The sequence below is a fragment of the Brienomyrus brachyistius genome, chromosome 7 (genome assembly GCF_023856365.1).
Source record: "Brienomyrus brachyistius isolate T26 chromosome 7, BBRACH_0.4, whole genome shotgun sequence".
Lineage (NCBI taxonomy): Eukaryota > Metazoa > Chordata > Actinopteri > Osteoglossiformes > Mormyridae > Brienomyrus > Brienomyrus brachyistius.
Genome location: NC_064539.1, coordinates 17,142,564 through 17,161,422, shown reverse-complemented (window position 1 = coordinate 17,161,422; position 18,859 = coordinate 17,142,564). Strand labels below are relative to the sequence as shown.

Genomic DNA, 18,859 nt, shown 5'->3' with positions numbered 1-18,859 from the left:
AGGCAGCATACTTTAAAAATGTTTTAATATGGAGGCGTGGTGTATATTGCATGCGCTGTTTAAAAACAAAAAAACACTAGCAGTTATGATCCTATAATTACATGCGTTGATATTTTAATACAGATTACGTTCATTCAAAAATATGTCGGTATTCGATTGTTCTATAGTAAATTTCAGAATAATCTGACCCCTTATCCTTTCTGGGAGACAGTCTGTTGTTTCCAGGCTGTGGAAAACTGAGGGCAAACGAGTTCACCGGCAGCCCTGCCTCCATAACTGATCGATATAAACGCATGTGGTGAATAGCGACAGTGCAAAGTCACTGGTATCCCCCCAACCATTTCGGTAAACTATATTGACATTGCAGACAAGCAGACAAGAAGCACAAAAGGGTTCGTACACGAGAGGGATTCCACCGACTACAAATGATCCCAATAAAACATTCAACCAGAAAGATTAATCTGTATCACATATATGATACGCCATCCACTCGTATATTTAATGCTCTATTGAGGGCTGTTCTATAACCAAAACATATTTTTTTAAAACTCTGCCGTATTCATTGGGGTTTTTGTATTATACATTATTAACTGAAACAAGAACACTGATGTGATTTAGACAATGCAATAGCACAAGAGCAAAATCCGGGCACTTATCGTCGAATGTTGACGAGCACAGTGGAAGTTGTTGCATCGCATGGTTGTGAAACCATGAAAATCTTAAGTTTATCTAGCACAACTACTCGAAAACAAAATCACTACCTATTAGTAATTACACAAAAAAAATCAATGACATTGATTGCAAACGTATATATTCAACGAAACCGCACGTTTCCATCCAGGGTTTGCTTTCTAAAGAAAAAGTAGAACAATCGTCTTTATATACAGATGAGATATCTTGTTTTTTGTTGTTGTTAATTAATATGAAATGATACGGAGCCGTAGATTTCAATTTCCCTCTGCTTGGAGCGGCAGACCACTGCGCATGTGTGCCAGCGGCTCGCACAGACGTCCCCATAGAGACGGGCTTTCTGCGGGCTGGAGTGATACGGAGGAGCCCGTCTGCTCCGGCGCCGCGCGCTTTACACGCGCTACCTATTATTTTTAAAATAAAATCCTAAAAAAGGAAGGAGCCCTACGGCCGAAAGCGGCTGCCATCGAGCTGAAACTGTCCACGTATAAGCTGAATTTTTAAATTGGCTACAGAAATCGCCCCGGCCGCCCTCCTCCCACTGCGGTTGTCATGTAGCCATAGGCCGCGCTGGATCGGACCGGACCGGATCGTGCTGTCGGGGGCGACACCTTTTTATTTCGATGAGAGATTACAGCCGCGAGATCCTGTAGTTTTATGTATTTTTCTTCGGTCTTTTCCGTATTTCTCCACAGCGGATTCCTCGCGGTACTGAAGGTATGCCCTGTTTTAAGCCGGCAGACATTCTGTGTGTTTAACCCGCCGACCGGCCATTTACGGCGCTTCGTTATTCAGGCTCCGGCTCCGGTTGTATCTGTCCGCTTGTCCTGGTCACCCGTAGTAAGATGGACGCGGTGTTTATTCACCGTTTTCTGCGTATCCTCGGTCATGGCGCGGGATAATGTGTGGACGTTATTGGGGGGTGTTTTAAGCCGCCCGCAGAGCCCGTCCCTGTCCCCCGGACACACACACACATGCACACACACCAGCCGCCGTCCTTAAACCGCACCGTCCCCGTGTAATAGCTGGGGAACCGGTCGCTGGGGCTGCCTGGTTCATTGGCGTCGGCGAGCCTGTCTGCTGTCCTTAACCGGCCGTAGGCGGCGGTGAACCCGTAATATGAAGAATTACCATGTTTATTATAAGAAGCCCCGATGCGGCGTCATTAATCCGAAGCGAGGCACCTGGACGACCGCCGAAGCGGAGCCGCCTCCGCCGTGTGTGTGCGGCCGGTACCCCCATTGTTGTCGGCCGGTACCCCCCATAGCGGCGCCTCGCGTTCTCATCTCCCCCATTCGCTTGCATCCTCACAAGAAATCCACGCCATTTATTAATCTAAAAAATATGTTTATTACTGTCAGCGCCTCCATGCCTAAATTGCCGTGTTTTATTGAATGAATGATTGGCGATGCAGCCATGATGCCGGGGCCTCGGGGTGTGCTAACGCGGCGCCCTGCCCGTCCCTGCAGGATGGACGTGGACGCGGACGGCACCCGCAGGAAGACGGACCCGCGGGCCGAGGCAGCCGTGGAGGTTGTGGCTCTGGAGCTGTATGACTCAGCCCGGGCTAAAATAGACGCCAATCTTCGGTGGCTCTTCGCCAAAGCCTACGGTATAGGTACGTGAGCCGCCCTTTCCTTCTGCACCTGCTCCCCGATAAGACAATCAGACAAAGTGCTGGAGGTTTTTGCCTCCTAAAACACCTTGCGTGTCTTCCTCCTCTACCATTTAATGCAGCAAATTGCAATAATTCATATTAAGAAGTTCACTGGGGGTCGGAGAGAATCCGAAATTGCATCTGCTTATTTACATTTTGGCATTTACGATGTACATTTATTGTAAATAATATCTCAGTATAACGTTCTTCGATGAATAAATTATAAAGCAGGATATGTATTTGAGTTCTGCTACTGTTGAATTTATTAGTATTTTTTGATGTTCTTGCCTATTGTTGGTAAGGAATATTGCTGTAGGATTGCAGTCATCCTGAAATATTAAATGCCAAGATCTAGTCGTACTGAACGTGCAGGAGTTACTGCTGGAGACACGTAAGCAAGCTAGCAATGTACTTTGCAATAAAATTTTTCTTTAATGACGTTCATATCTATTTTAAGAACTGTTCTGAAGTGTGTTCCAGTAGGGATTGTTATGGAAAGACGCTGCTTAATAACTAAATGTGATTAATGTTGTCTTGACCAGCAATAATTCAGTTAGTAATAATGTTTGGTCTTGTGTGACACGTTCAGTTCCTTCCTGGCATCCAGTTTTCTAATATAATGTTTTTTGTTTATAACTTTGCATATGTGGAAGCGTGTTGTATTAGTAAGAACGCTGAAGGACAGGTTAGTTTTTATGTGCTTAATGTTTGAAATGTGTTGCAAATTGAAGATAGCTGAGATTTGTGCCTCAGTAGCTAGACCATTGTCCTCTCATTGACAGATTTCAAATCTTATTGGCTGCAGAGTCTGTCTTTTTTTTAAGAATGGAAAATAATATGCTTTGATTAGACGAAAGAGAAAAATCTTACTTTTGTGTTTAGTGATTAAGATCTAGGTGATGATTATTCATTTTCAGAAGTGTAAGGCCTCATCATTGTACCTACTGTAGCATGGTTGGTAGCAGAAGGGAAGATGAAACTGAGCATGGAAAGGGTGTGTATGCATCCAGTGTTACAGACTGGCAGTCAGCACCTAGTGCAGCTCTACTGAGAACCGATAGCTTTGGCACCAGACAATGTTGGGCCTGGAAATCCAAACACATTACACTGTCTTTCCTCAGCAAATGCGCTGTGGTAGTATTGTGCTAAGCTTTGTGTGGAATGCCCAATGGCTTATTGTAGCCTGATGAGCATGAATATTGCTGATGTCATAGTTAATGGATCTGGGTATGAGATTTTGCCGGTAAAAAGGTTAACTACAGAGACAGTGCAGTATGAATGACTCGATTCTTTGTTCAACTGAATCTTTTCATCTTGCTACAATTCTAGGCCTTATTTATTACCTTGTGAATATTCTGCATTGTCCTGCCATAACTGATCTAATTGCTCTGACATACTGGTGTTAAGAGGTAATGAGATTAGTATGTTGGTACATTTTAAAAGCCCTATTGTATTGAAAGAAACTGGAATTTAGATACTGGGCATTCATTTTAGGCTTTGATTAGTGAAGTTGTTCACTGCAAACTATTTTTTTTTTTTCGTGATTGCCAGTGCTGTTTGTTGCACTGCATCTGAATTTGAATGTTCTGGTATTTCAGGCATGGTATGTAGTCAATTTCAGTGATGTGAGGCCAGAGCAACATACAGCATTCAGCCAGAGTACATTTTTATGTTTTTGCGCATAGCTGTGGAAGGCTGCTATTAAGATTTGGGTGGCAGTAATTCATTTTGTTCATGTAACAGGAGTCAGAACTGCAAGGATTCAATTGTTATGAATACTCCTTTTTTAATTTGCTTCATTTACAATGGCTAAGCTTGGTACCTTTTATTCACGCCCATAAAGTGTAATTTTGCTTTAGAGGTGTTTGCTAGTCCCTGTATTTCTTCCTATGTAGCATGCTGGCCTATACAAAACGTACCTTCAGTAAGCCAGCTGGTTTTCAGTCTGTTCACCTATGTGTATGAATGATGCTTATCCCAAACCTCCTTTTCTGATCACCATGGCATTTAGCACGTACATTTGCAAGGGCTAGTGGTATTTAGGCAGATGAAGCTCAGAGTCATTGGTCCATGTTAGCAGTTAGCACAGTTGTATAGTAACAGAGGATACTATAATCAGGGATGGACATAACTGGTACACAAATGCGCATTCACCTTTGGAAAAAGATACGCACGACAATCGATTGTGGTAACAGTGTAAATGCGTACTTATTTTATGTGCATTTGCGCTGATATGAAAAAATATATGATGCATTTTAATCTTTGTATGCTAACTCTACTTCATTTGCAGTATACAGGTTAAAATGCAAGGTATTTTCTTGTCATAGCAGCGCAAATGCACATAAAATAAGTACGCGTTTATGATTTTACAAACAATCGATTGTCGCACACATTGTTTTTAAAGGATGGACTTGCGTACCATCCCTGATTATGATGTCGTCTTTACTATATACAGCATTATCTTCATGAAATCTGTAATAGATGGTTAATGCCTCATTTGTCAGCGCTGTGATCCTCTATACACAGAAAATCAAAATCTTAGTTTCTAATTTTGTATGTCATTTCCTTTTTTTTTGATTTTGTAATAAATTGTCTAACTTGTAATAAAACACATTGAATTTAATGAATCAAAACTAATCTATATGAAACATGACTTTCAGTGTCTTTATAAAGCATATGAATTTGTGGACTAAAAGGCTGTATCAGATCTGTAGCATTAATAGCAGTGGTCACGTGTCGACCATTGGCTACTAGTAGTCTGCAGCGAGCCACTGAGTAGTCTGCAGCGAGCCACTGAGTAGTCTGCAGCGAGCCACTGAGTAGTCTGCATGACACTTATTAGAATAGACAAGTGTATAAATGTGTTGTTTCCATATATACACCCCCCGTCAGCAACTTTTTCCATCACCTCCTATGATTTATTGTCTGGCTCAGTACCATCTGAATCCAGGTTGCATGTGTGTGTGTTTGTACTGTCTTTTATGTATACAGAACTGATTAATCATATTGCATCTTTTGGAGACTGTCAGGTTTTCTAGAATGCTCTAAAATGAACAATTTTCCCAAGGTTTTGCAAGGGAGATCCTTAAATGCAGGAAAATTATTTTATGTGTTGAGGTAAGGCTTTGTATTTTCATTCATTGTTACACTGGGATACTATGAGTGCAGTCTAAACTAGTAGTGCAGTGATATGGAAATTTTCTCCGTAGTCAAAATACGGCATTTTTGACTAATATTGCTGTTATTGGCCTCCCTCTGAGCTACTTGCTGGGTGTTTTATGGGATGGGTCCCTAATTTCTTCCGATTGAAAGTGGCAACACTACCTCTGAACTGCAAGTGAGCTGACAAAATTCCTCGTCCTCCACTACAGAAAATGACAGATTGCCCAATGCAATCACCTCTATTATTTTAGTAGCTAATCTTTAACTCTGGTGCTGCTTGCTTTTAATATTGATAAAAAAAATTTTAACGAATATCAGCCAATAACAATAAATCGTATATCTTTTAGTCTGAATCTCTGTGTAAATATAAAAATAGAACACTATAATAGAATGAGTGCCCTTAAACTTCATGGAAAAATAAAGCATGAATTGCAGTACAAAATTGCGACGCAGGCAGTCACAAACAATGGGAATCGAGAAAGACAGTATCTGAAGCTGCTGGGAAATTTTATTGTACAGTGCAGTGTATTTACGTTTGTGTAAGGAAATGACACAGTACAGGTACTATATCTGTATCGTCTGCTTATTGTAGCTGTCCATATACATTACTGCATGCATACTGTATTACCAGTTAGATATGGACAGTGGGGTCATTATACAGCTGGCAGTGCTGCCCGTTCTCCTGCACTGGTTGCACTAAGCGATACACCCAGTAATGTCCTACTACATCTGCTTTAAGTTGTATATTATTTACTATGGACCTCGGACATAAATGCGTTCGCTCGTGACTCGATAGGATACCCATAGATGCAGAGAGGTTGTAGATGTGGTTTTTGTGTGTTAGTGGCGAATGCGGCTAATATCACTAGAGGAGTTTGACTTGGAATGTACTGACTGAGCCCTGGCTCAGATACATTGCTTCAGCAACTACTGCAGAAGTGTCCCCCAGTGGGAAAATGGAGTTTTTTTTAATGTCTGTGGATTAAAATGCAGTTATACCAGAGATGTTTTTATAATTGGTTTCCAGGACAGTGCAGCATCTAAGTTGGGGAAAACAACCCAACTGTGTTGCAGAAAATAGAGATCTATATATTCCGTCTATTTTTGTCCTGGCTTGAATTCTACATCTTATTTGGAACCGTAGCATTTAGCAGCTCTCTTGGTGACTTGAACAATTTTGATTTGTAATTTTATCATAGGCTAATACTGCACGTAGACTACCTGAAAGGTTAAGGCCTGCCTTGTAGGCAGCGGTGGGTGGAGCGGTGCTGCTCATCAAGCATTAACCTTCTGCAGAGGGTGTGGTTACGGCGCGGAGGAGGATCGGTCTTATGTGCGGCAGATGACCTATTTCTTACCATATGCAGGCGCCTAGATTATGCATATTTAATAGAGAACAACTGTCAATGAAATGCTACTGCTGTGTTCATCTTTGTCTAAGGTTAGATTTCCTGTATGTGTGGTCCTTTGGGGTCCTTTGAATGAATGGCAGGGGTTGGACTGCTGTGCTCACAGTAGGTCAACTTGGGTGTTCTCTCTGACTCCCAGAAGTGTTTATCCATACTAGGGAAGGAAATAACCGCTGTGTTTTTGTAATATGCTGTTTTTAGACACTAAAGTTGCGTGGAAGAAAGTCAAGACACATCAGGTGTTGGGTGTTGAACTTGAGATTGGAGACAGAGCTGTACCTGTGTTCTGTGCTATATGTTCTAGCCCTTTATAGCATTTATTTTCCAGACATTTTTGTCCAAAGTAACGTACAAACGAGTATCTCCTGATCGTTACGCATGCAGCTTGTCAAAGTTTTGGAGCTCAGCCATCAATTTTTTGGTGAGTCTGCTTGTTTTCCTACTGTCCCTGCCCCACACACAAGTCCCAACTATCTTTCAGCTTCTGATTACCTGGATCAGGTGTGTTCAGTCAATCAGCAGTGTGTAGGGCAGGGATAACTGGAAAACAAGCAGCGCAGTGGGGCCCGAGGACCGAGTTTGAGAACCACTGGCCCAAAGAGACTCGTCACTCACTCACAGCTGATGTGTCAGGAGTCAGCAGCCCCCTCCATCCTGCTCAGACTTCACTGACTCATCCGTATACCGTGGTGTGAGTTCTGTCACCATTACTTTCATTTCAGAAGCTAAATCATTAATAAATAGAATTTTACGCCTTTACATCCCCCATTAATCCCTGTGGCTTTTCAGAAACAGGGTTCACGGTATTATTGCTCTTGGGCATATTGAGTAGCCTCAAAACACATTAGTGCAGTTCGTGCAACTCAAAAATGTACAGCAAAAGGCCGGCCTTTATGTACAAACGTATACGCCAAATGTGTAATAACCATAGCTTTAGTGGATATCATCTGTTTTTAAACGCATGGCTGTGGAAGGAAAGTGTATGTATATATTCATTTGGTCATTATTTCATTAATTTAGCTTTATGTACCTTCTGGTATTCAGCTGTGTCATGGATCAGACCCAACTTATTTACCGATTGAAACTGGACCTGCATACCCTCCAGTCTAGGCAGATTACTCAGACATGTAAAGTATTACTGACATCAGTGGCAAACAGACGTCCAAGATTCAGACTGCGGTTGTTTAACCTTATCTTAAAACACACTGTTTAGTACAATATATGTAAATGACATAACTGCTTCAAGTGACATTTGTTGTAAAAATTGAGCTCATTAAAGAGAACAAATGCAGCGTTTTGCTATTGTAACATTTTGACAATCCCCCCCCCTTCCCCTCCCCCCAACAGAGAATCGATAAGAACTGAATTTCATGAGCAGAATTGGAATCAGATTTGGAATTGATAAAATTAAAATGATACTCGTCCCTATTGTTGCGTGTGTGAGGGAGATAGTGTGATAAGAGCAGAGAGCTGATGTGAGGCTGTCGTCATCATGACACGGGTTGGGGATGATTCTGCACAGGATGTCACCTACCCAAGTCCAGTCCACATGGAATCTCGCTTTTGCTTGGCCCTTTGGTAACAATGAAACGAACGTTGGAATTTTTTGGTTTAAAAAAAAAAAAAAGTACCGTTTAACGATGTTTTTCTCTGAAACCACTACTTCACTCTGTGACATTCTAGTAGTTAAGACCAAGACTTGAGTTTGCGGTTTTAATAGTAAGTTATTTCAAAACAGTTTGTTTTCCCTGCCGTACCAAAATGGCACAGAACTGTGACCCCACAACTGAGGTTTGTACTAAAGTTTGTGCATTTTGTTAGCTGTTACACCCCCGCTGTGTGTGGCTGAGGTGTGTGGCTTTTCTACTGCACGTGACACAAAAGGAAAGGTGAGGCCGGTCTTGGGATTAGACTCCAAACGAGAAGGGACTTGCCGATTTAGACTCAACCGGCTATTAAAAGACATATTTGGTTTTGTTACCAGTGTTTGATTTTTAACTCTTAGTGTTTCTTTAGTAGAAATATTTTTTTAAATGAAATCTATATCATTGATGTGTAGTATAAATGAATATTGTCGGTTTTTTTCGCCATGCGGTTTATGCAATTGCAATTTTGTTGTGCTTGCATTCAACACATCAGCTAGTTTGTACTAGCCCTGCATGATGTGTGATGCTAATACTGAATCACGTTTTATGCACATGCAGTTGTCACCTTGCAAGAACTGCAGTGATCAGTTGATTTGTTTTGGTGTAGCATTTTTATTCATAGAAAGCAAATATTAGCAGGTTGTGCAATTTCAATAATTGATTCTTTTCTTTAGTATATGTGTAAAAAATCAGTCTCTTTACTACAGTTGTACTGCACGAGTTCTCTGTGCGCTCTCCAAGCCAATAATTATAATGACTTGTCCTCTTGCTGTCTGACTCACTCATTGACAGTGTAGTGCATTTGTGAGGAGGAGAAACACAAAGAACAACTGGTCACCAAATGACATTAACCTTCAGTGATATGGAAATGTTTTGGATTCCATAGGGACGACATTGAGCAAAATAAATTTTTTTGCACTTCTTTGAATGCACAACTCTTGGCAACACCAACCTATATGATAGGCTCAGTTATATTTGACAATAGTCTGTAAGTTTAAATTTTTGACTACTTTATAAAACAAATATCAGAATCTGTCGCAAATTTTTCAAATATTGCAATGTGAATCCCTGCCCCCATTATCATTAAGCCTAAGTTGTCCTATAAGCTGCCCGGGTTTCGCTTCTCTAGAGAAGCGTTAACAGGGATGACCTTGGATCTCACCCCCCCTCACCATGTAGCTAGTCAGAGGAGCTTGCAGCTGGGTGCCCAGGGGATTCACATGCTACAGTTCATTGATTTGAAATATGGAAACAAATGTTGCTCTGTGCACAATAATTAATATGCAATTTATAACTGCCTGTTACAGTGTTTATGAAGAAAAGCAATATGCGCACCTTTAATTCCTTTGAACTGACGTAGAGTTTTGAATGAAAATGATACTGGTTGTTTACTGGTGAAATCAACAATGTCTTCATTTTCCCTTGGTGTACTGGGGAAAGTTTGGAGATGTGCTCAAACCAGTCCTTGTCCTCATATGTCCTTTTCTCCTTCTAGCAGAGCTTTTAATTGATTGTGCTCTTTATTGAATGAGTCACGATTTTAAAATGACATGGCACTTTTCTTCCCTCATTATGTCATGCAAAGTTTGTGGAAGACAATAGTGGCGATGGAACTTTGTTGCTGGTTTGTGCTAATTTAACGTTTAACTTTTTCTAACTGTGATACAATTTATTGAAGTTGAGTAATTCTTCAGTTTAATAAAACGAATATATGCAGTCCAACACATAATGATTGATACTTTTTTTATTGATCTCCATGGGAAAATCCTCTTTACACCTCCCCCATCTTGCTCTCTGTAAGTGAGAGTGAGCTGGCTGTGAATGGCAGCCACCCATAGTGGCGCCCAGGGAACTGGGGGTCAAGGGTCTTGAACATGGACCCACAGACTTGCCAAGGCCGGGCTCAAACCAACAACCCTCTGATCACAGGCACAGAGGTTTAGCCCACTGAGTACCAATTTGATATTTGGATTCGTATCAGCACTGATTCATACCAGTGAGACAGATCTGGAATCAGCCATATGTGACAGAGCCACATCCAATACTTATTTAGTTTTCGGCAGTCTGAAAAGAGAGCTCATATTTCTTGTTAAATTGATTCATACCATCAATCTAATGACAGCTCTTTTTAGATGTGTTTTTTGAGGCTTTCGAGCTGACCACTAATGCTACCTGTCAGTTTATCTGCCACTCAGTGGTTGTGAGCGTGGTGGCTTCCGCCCGCTGTGACATCATGCGCATACCCTTTGCAGTCGGCGGAGTGTACGAACAGTAGATAGGAGGGTGACGGTCTGGGAGTGCACAACAACTAGCAGCACAGTAGTTTGCAGTCTTTGTAAAAAGATGTTTTGAGAGGTAGAAGTAACATTTAGTGGAAAATCCCACTAAACAAAGTGCATGTGACTGTGCGAGACAATGTGAGTAATATGAAAAAGCAGTGGATGGTTTGGGAGTCGCCGGCTTGGGCTGTTTCACTCACTCAGTACAGCTGGTGACACACGAGGGGCTGCGATCGCAGCGAAGTGTAAGTGATGCTGTTGCCAGTGGGGGAAACATTCTGGGGCATTTTAAGCATTCGCCACTTGCATATACTCCCTTGGAAGATATTCACACTGAACAGCAAATGCCTCAAAATTGCTTAAAACAAAATGAACAAATGAGATGGAACAGTACGCTGTGTATGTTTCTAGTAGCCTAATTAAAATCTTTTTGACCTTTTTGGATTTTTTTTCATTTGGATTTACCAGTTTAAAATTGTTATATATAAAATTCATGTAATATTTTAACATTAAAGTAAAATGAGCTCTTGCATCAGAACCTGTATCAATGCTTCAGCAGTTGTGTATAGGAATGGGATTGGAACTGAAAAAATGTGGATGAAAGCTTCTTAATGTATTTAGTCATGTCATAATTTAGTTTGGTCATTTTGAGAGAGAATCATGTTAAGTGATTTAGGAGTGATAAAGTAGCACTGCCAGGGGGTCACCAAGACTGCTGCTGAGAATCAGTAATAGAGTGACAGACTGGGTTAGGGAGCCCCTGGTGGAAATGTGGGAGATTCTTTGTGAACGCACCCATATGGGTTCGCGGTGCCTCCGTCTGTGCTGCTGTATGATGACCGGCCTCTGTGTTGTTTCTGCTCTTGCTGATGATGTCAGTGTTGGCGGATTGGATTTACTGCGGGGTCTTTTGTTGCTGATGTCGGAGGATTTGTGAACAGCTGAGCTGCTAGTGCTGATTTGCTCATTCACTGTATTCTGCTGTTGGTGTTCTAGTGATTTTTGGCTTATTTTTTTAAATGTTTAGACTATCCCACTTTAAATTTCTTGGTCTGCTAACAATCTGCACATTGACCACTGATGTTAAAACAGCTTTTGTTGGTTGGAATTGTAGAATAACAATCTGCTAAGATAGACCTAGAAATTGGAGGCATTACTGATTGATGCAGCGTAGCAAAACCACAATACAATGAACCTGGTTAATGCCAGTGTAGATTGTGGTCGATGTCTTGTTATGCCTTGATGAGCTTTGCAGCAGGGAAGAACAAAGGTCTGGGTATTGGGAGGGGTCTGCAGAGTGTCGTGCTATTTCCCCTAGGACCCTACCTGACACGCTGCCAAGTCGTTTTTGCACCAAACTGTCAGGAGGCTGGTGGCATTTGGGCAGTGGGGGAAGTGAACGCATCTTAGGCTCTGTCGGGGTTCACATGGGCATCACTGCTGCGCCGTGACGGCCTTCAGCCGCATGCCTTCCTTCAGCGTAACTCCAGGCCCTGGGAGGCTGCCGCAACACAGGCTGCTGCTGACTACTTTTATAATCAGTATGATGTGTCCAGTTTATTACGTTGATTATATTAGTATGATCAAGCTAATGACCAGTTTTTATATTTTTGTGTGTGTTTAAGACCAACTTCAGAGTTGGTTCTGTGGTTGAAAGTTGCTTTCCATCCATCATCACATGCATGGATCATAGACTGTCAGTTTTAGCCACCTTTTGTAATTGATGCTGTCCATTCCTGGTGAATAAATGTGCCCCCGTTGGCCTGGGCTGCGATGGTGGCATTAGTGCTTCTACGCCTGCCTTTTTAAAGTTCCAGCCCCTTACCTTTTGATACCATTGGCGTGTTGTTTACCAGTCACGTACAGGAGGATTTAATTCTTTTGTCCTACTGGCCCCTTCTTACCCTCTGTTGTTGTGAGTCTCCTTACAGTCTGATGATTAAGAGTTTTGGGGATTTGGATGCCTATAATGTGTGACTATATCAGGCGGGAGATCTCTAGCCCTCTACTGAGTAAGCATGGAGATTAGCACGGCGACAAGGTCTCATTCGTCCCTTTGAATCAGTGTTCTGCATGGGACTCACAGAGACTTGCAACAGACATGCAAGAGCTACTGCACATCGCCCTGCTGGCTCTGTTGCCTTCAGGCTGTGTGAGCGATGGCTCTGAATCATGACAAGCGGCCGCAGAACAAATCAGAAGATAGAGGATCTCCGGAGATGATACAGCCCCCTCCCCCATGTTCTGGAGAAGGTCTATAGATATTTGTTTTTAGATTAATGAATAATAATTTTCTGACATGAGCTTAGGCTTATCGTAAATGACTTCACGCATGAAGCAGTACGCAGCAGACTAAGTCCCACATGTTGCTGAAGGGGTTTTAAGTTCACCAGCATTGATTCATTTAAACGACAGTGCATCAAAGTGCAGCTGATTTGTCTCGGCAGTTTTAAACCTAAAGCTCAGGTCCCAGGTCTGTCCGAATTAAAACTGTAAATATTTAAACCAAGCCGGTGAAACCGTAAGGTGATCTTTGGTATTAATTTAGCTTGGCCTGTTATTGAGTTGTATGGCTTCTCTGCACTTGGTCTGAATTTGCTTCATGCAGGTAAAAGTTGCATATGTTGGGTTAGGATGAGGTTACCTTTGTGTTAGTGTAACCTTATGCTGATCCTAAACTTGCATTTAAATCTACGTGTCTTAGTAAAGATACTGGTGAATGTGAAACCCTGTGTGTTTTAGGATAATACAGTTGTGGTTGAGCAGGTTTGTAAAAGTTTACATTCAGGTTTATTTTAGTTAAAAAAAATAAGGATGGCTGATTTATTATTGAATAAGGGTACCGGAGCTGAAGACTTCCTGCTGCGTTGTCCTGGACTGGGAAACTCTGCGCCTTTTCTCTCTTCCGTGATTCACTTAGACCTGTCTGTCAAAATTTAGCAAATTTCTTTTGTAGAATTTTGTAGAATTCTGGAGTTGTGAGCACTAGAACTTTTCTGTGTTAATACCTGGGTTAAGACCCAGTTATTTCAGTTTGTGTTAATATGCCGCTTATCTCTTTAATGTAGGTGAATTAACCAAACCTTTTTCTAGGGGTGTTCATACCGATCTGAATATCGGATATCGGCACCGATACCAGCCTATTATACGGATTGGTTATTGGCCATATGTGACTGATCCATGTCTGACACTCACTCACTTAGTTTCTGGCAGTGTGTGAAATGATAGCTCCTATTTTTTGTAAAATCGATTTTTGCAATCAATCACACGACAGCTCGAGATGCTTTGGCAGCATTGAAGCCGAACGCTAACGCCGCGGCTCAGTCTTTTAGCCACTCAGTGGGTGTGAGCGCACTGACTTCGCCTGCTGTGATGTCATGCACAAACCCTTTGCAATGGGAGTATAAGAACATCAGAGGGTGATGATCTGGAAGTGTTTTGCGGTTTTAACAATTAGTAGCACAGCAGTTTTGCAATCTTTGTAAAAATAAAGTTTTCAGAGGTGGAAGCAGCATTTAGTGGAAAACCCCACTAAACAAAGCGAACGCAATTGTGTGAGACAATGCGAGTAATGAAAAAAGCAGCGGATGGTTTGGGAGTCGCCAGCTTGGGCTGTTTCGCGCAGTACAGCTGGTGATATGGGAGGGGCTGTAATCACAGTGGAGTGTAAGTGACGCTGTTGCCAGTGGGAGAAACATTGTGGGGCATTTTAAGGATTAGCCGCTTGCATTTACTCTCTTGGAAGATATTCAAACTCCGAATGCCTCAAAAATACTTAAAACAAGATTTGCAAATTAGGTGGAACAGTACGTTATGCATGTTTCTAGTAGTCTAAAGAATTTTTTTTGCATACATTTTTTCATCTGCATTTGCTAGTTTAAAAAAAATATTATGTAGAGTATAAACATTTATTTATATTAAAATATTAAAGTAAAAAGAGCTCTTGTATCAGAATCTTTATTGGTATTGGCAGTTGTGTGTGGGAATCGATCGGAATTGAAAAAATGTGGATCGGCGCCCCTCCCTACCATTTTCTGATAACTTTAAGCATGTGCATTTCCCGAACCCCTTCCCTGTTTAAAAGGCATTATATTAACTTGCTTTGCTACTTTTGAATGTGCACTATATCATAGTGTGTATGACACTGTTAGTTGACTGACGTGCCTGTTCTCTGCCCTCCAGAGCACATTCCGGAAGAGCTGCGGGACCCCTTCTACACAGATCAGTATGAACAGGAGCACATCAAACCACCTGTGATCCGGCTTCTGCTCTCCGGCGAGCTCTATTGCCGCGTCTGTGCCCTCATCCTGAAGGGTGACCAGGCTGCCTCTTTGCAGTCACACCAGTCTGTCGTCCAGGTGCTGTCCCGCAAGGGCATCTACGTGATGGAGAGCGACGACTCACCCGTCTCCGAGTCAGACCTGGGCTGTGCGCCTATTAAGATGGTGAGTGTCTCAGGATGTGTGAATCCCCATTACCTTTCGTGCTCTCGTGTCCCTATATGCACTGTGGAAGTGAGCCTGGGGAGGGAAGGCCTCTGAATGGCATTCTGCAAGTTCTCTGGGAGTTCTGGGTGCCCTCTGTGCCCAGCCTGGTGTCCAGTCTTATTATAATAACATAGCTGAGTCCTGGTGGGCAAAGCACTTCCTGCTGTGATGTCTTATCGAAGTCTGACTGGTAAATGTGGCCATTGTTCATTGTTGGAGGGCAACCACATGTCATCGTAAATGGGGTTTGACTGGCACAAAACTGAATATGATACTGCTTGTTTTTTCAGTACTGTGTCTGTACTTGAAAGCACGCCGGGTGAGGTAGAGGATATGTGCTGCTCGTTACAGTGGCTGCTTATTGCTTTCTGGGCATGATTACAATGCCAGTTCTTAAGCATTTTTATTGGCTTTGTTAGGGCAGAGTGTCTGAAGCACTGTGTGCTTTGCCTTCCGTTTTGCATTGTCAGATGGTCTGTCAGTGTCGTTTCCTTGTTTAATGTATTGATGATATGAGAGATAAGCCTGGTCAGATGCCAGCCATTATAATACTGTTATCCAAATTTTTTTTTCATCTTGGTATGTTTTGGAGTGTGCATCTATACCGAGTACTATGGTCATACTGTTAGCAGCGTGGCAGATTATGGGAAATGGAGGAAAGCATCTACCCTCTGTTGTGGTGCCAGTTTAGCAGCATTTTGCAGCAGGGAGTGCCGCGGCTCATGTGGAGTGGCCCACTCCGACCTCGTCCGCAGCGCCCAGCCTCCTTCGCGATTTCCGCTGCTCGCTCGTTCCGGCAGCCGCTCGCTTTCTCTGGGTGACCAACCGCCCCAGCCACCACATGTTTTGCATTATTCATCTGAATTTCCTTTACCGAGCTGAATCGTGCACAATAATACTGTAGTATTCAAATAAGGACGCAAACGCCCTAGGTGGCCTTCGGCTTGTCATAGCTGCACCACATGCCATGTTCTCTGGCTCAAATGTTATTCTGGCCTCTGCTTTTTATTCAGGCTGTTTCCGATGCAAAACAACTAAGTGGCACAGATTAGTGGGCTGTTGGTCTGTGTGCTGCCACACCCATTTAGAATTCTCTGCTGTATACTTTGTACTATAGTTCTGTGGTGCTTCAGTAAGTCTTATGTAAAAAGATATTTTGGGAATTTTGGGTAGTGACTGCATGGATGTTTTCCAAATGGTAGAATAATGTTCACTCACTGGTTCACGGTAAGATTTTAGATGAGTCTGAATTCTGCTGTAAGATGCTGTGAACTTGCTTGGATCAGTCCATCCAAACCACAGTCTGTCCTGGTGACCCTCTTTGGCCTTCCTCCTGTGGTTAGGAAGGTAATGTAGTTGGCCTGATTTTGTCTGTAAAAAGGCTTCGCTGATCAGCCCTAATATATTAATCTAAGCTGGTTTATTTGCATTTGATGTTGGAAGTGTGTTGTGTAGAGGTTATAAACAGAAGAAGGGATTCGTTTTTTTGTGCCGTAAGGTGTGCTCCAAAGCCTGCTGGGTCACCACGATTGTTTTATGTGAATTTCATGTGGCATAAGTGGGCAAAATCATTGCTTAAAGTCAGCTGATTAATAATTTACCACAACAACCTACTTTGACGGTTATAAATATGGATTTGTGTTTCGGTTTGTATTAGAGGCTGTCTGGGAATGTCAGTAGGTTGGTTTACGTTTGCTTCTTTCTCTCCCCCCAACGTAAAGCGGTCAGCCTGTTCTAGTTCCCTCTGTGGTTTGCTTCCAGCCACGCTGGTGAGCGTATTTGCATTTCTCAATGGGATAGGAGATTGCGGAGTGGGTGTAGTCAGTCTCTTCCTCTCTGCAGCTTGTGCCCTCTCCCTGGCCATATGTGTTCTTTCACCAAAGCAGGTGCCTTTGTGAAGCCTACTGCACAGCCCAACCCAGCTACCATGGAAACGCAGCACTGTTGGTTGGTCCTTCCCCGACCAATCGGCTGTCTTCCCCACAGCAGACACGTGCCATTGACGGACGCGGAAGGATTGTGGAGAAATCAGTGCATAAGCAGATGTTAATATTCACCCAGCTCAAATCCTTTCACACAATTGTGTGAAAATGCTGCTGAACATGGCAGACGCAGCACAGAGCCACATGCATCCTACCGCCCCACTGCCTGGTTTCCATGGAAACCACTGGCTCACTGGCAGCTTTTGGGCTGTCGTCGTATGTGTGACACCTAAAGGGAGTGAGGGCTCTCCTCTGGATTACTGTTACCCGCGCGAGGCAGTGTTAACAAAGGACTTGAAGGGGGTGCGGTGTCTTCACACAGGATGAGATTTGTATTTAAATGAGCAGAGTGAATATTGAAGACTATTAATCCATATTAAACAAGACTGAACAGTCCTGAAACACGCATGCTTGAATAGTCCTGCCAGAAATGCTCAGAATGCTCCTCATTCACTGTGATCAGATCTGCTGCAGTTTAAATGCTTGTTTCAGTTGTGGTTTTGACTTATCACCCTTGAGAGATCACAGTGCCCTCCATAATGTCTGGGGCAAAGACATGTCCCAAACATACCGAAGCCCTGAAATAGGGGGTCTATGCATAAAAAGTGGTGTAATTTCTACATGGTGAAACCAAAACGTATGCAAATGGTTTTGTATTAAAGTCTGGAAAGTGCGCATTCATCATATCCGAATAGTTTGATTTGAAATTTTAAACTGTGGAGCAGAGGAGTAAATCGAGGAACAATGTGTCTTTGACCCAATCATCATGGAGGGCACTGCAGAAGTAAGAAAGACCTCAAAGAATCCAGTAGCACTGTGAACGTGACGTGATCAATCGTGATGGATGATAAACTGAAATATATAAACAGTGCCTGAAATGAAAATCTCAGAATGACTGACTGGTACATAGCAAACTGTGTGGTTGTTATAAAGCACTGTATGTTATTGTATCAAGCTGAATTTTCAGTTCTAATAAGGTCCTTTTTGATGTTTTGTGACAAAACATGTTAGTTAAATGGCAAAATTTGAACCGTAAGTAGAAAAGTTCCTGCAAAGATGAGGCGAAAGGCCCTTCTCCGGCTGTCCGTGAAGGGCCTGCACAGTACTGCCCCTGGGGGGGCACTGTATTTTAATATTTTAAGTTGTGCTGTGCCCCTTCCTGGTGTTACCGTCTAGCAGGGCAGGTTTTGGCACATGTCGAAAAGGGCAGCCTCTGCGTGCCAGCCTGCCTTCCCGCGCTTGACAGCACCCCGGGACCGAAGGTACCAGCCGGCGAGCACAGCTTGTAGTCGCCCCCCTCCCGCCGCACCCGCGGAAGGGCTGGGTCTCTGCCAGCGCGTGCCGCAGCCCAGACACAAAGGAAGTGGCGCTCCGGTCCCCACGTGTCACTAGGGACAGGCAGCGCCCACGCAGGGGGAAACTGTAACCGGCGCCTACGACGTGTCGGCGGCTCCCGTTGTGTCCTGGGAGAGGGGGAGCAGAGGGGGGCTGCCAACTTGCGGCGCGTCGGCCTGACACTCCCTTATCTCCAGGGACAGCACTTTGGT

General features: G+C 43.0%; 1 protein-coding gene across 3 annotated transcripts in view; it reads left to right on the top strand.

Moving 5' to 3' along the window:
- Positions 1-983: 983 nt before the first annotated feature.
- Positions 984-18,859, top strand: part of LOC125746087 (calmodulin-regulated spectrin-associated protein 1-B-like) — a 36,231-nt gene continuing 18,355 nt past the window's right edge. For all 3 annotated transcript variants that reach the window (XM_049019709.1, XM_049019708.1, XM_049019707.1), the window contains exons 1-3: positions 984-1,407; positions 2,160-2,308; positions 15,026-15,288. In XM_049019709.1, coding sequence (XP_048875666.1) covers positions 2,161-2,308; positions 15,026-15,288 — 411 coding nt within the window. In that variant the 5' untranslated portion in view covers positions 984-1,407; position 2,160. The remainder of the gene's footprint in view (positions 1,408-2,159; positions 2,309-15,025; positions 15,289-18,859) is intronic.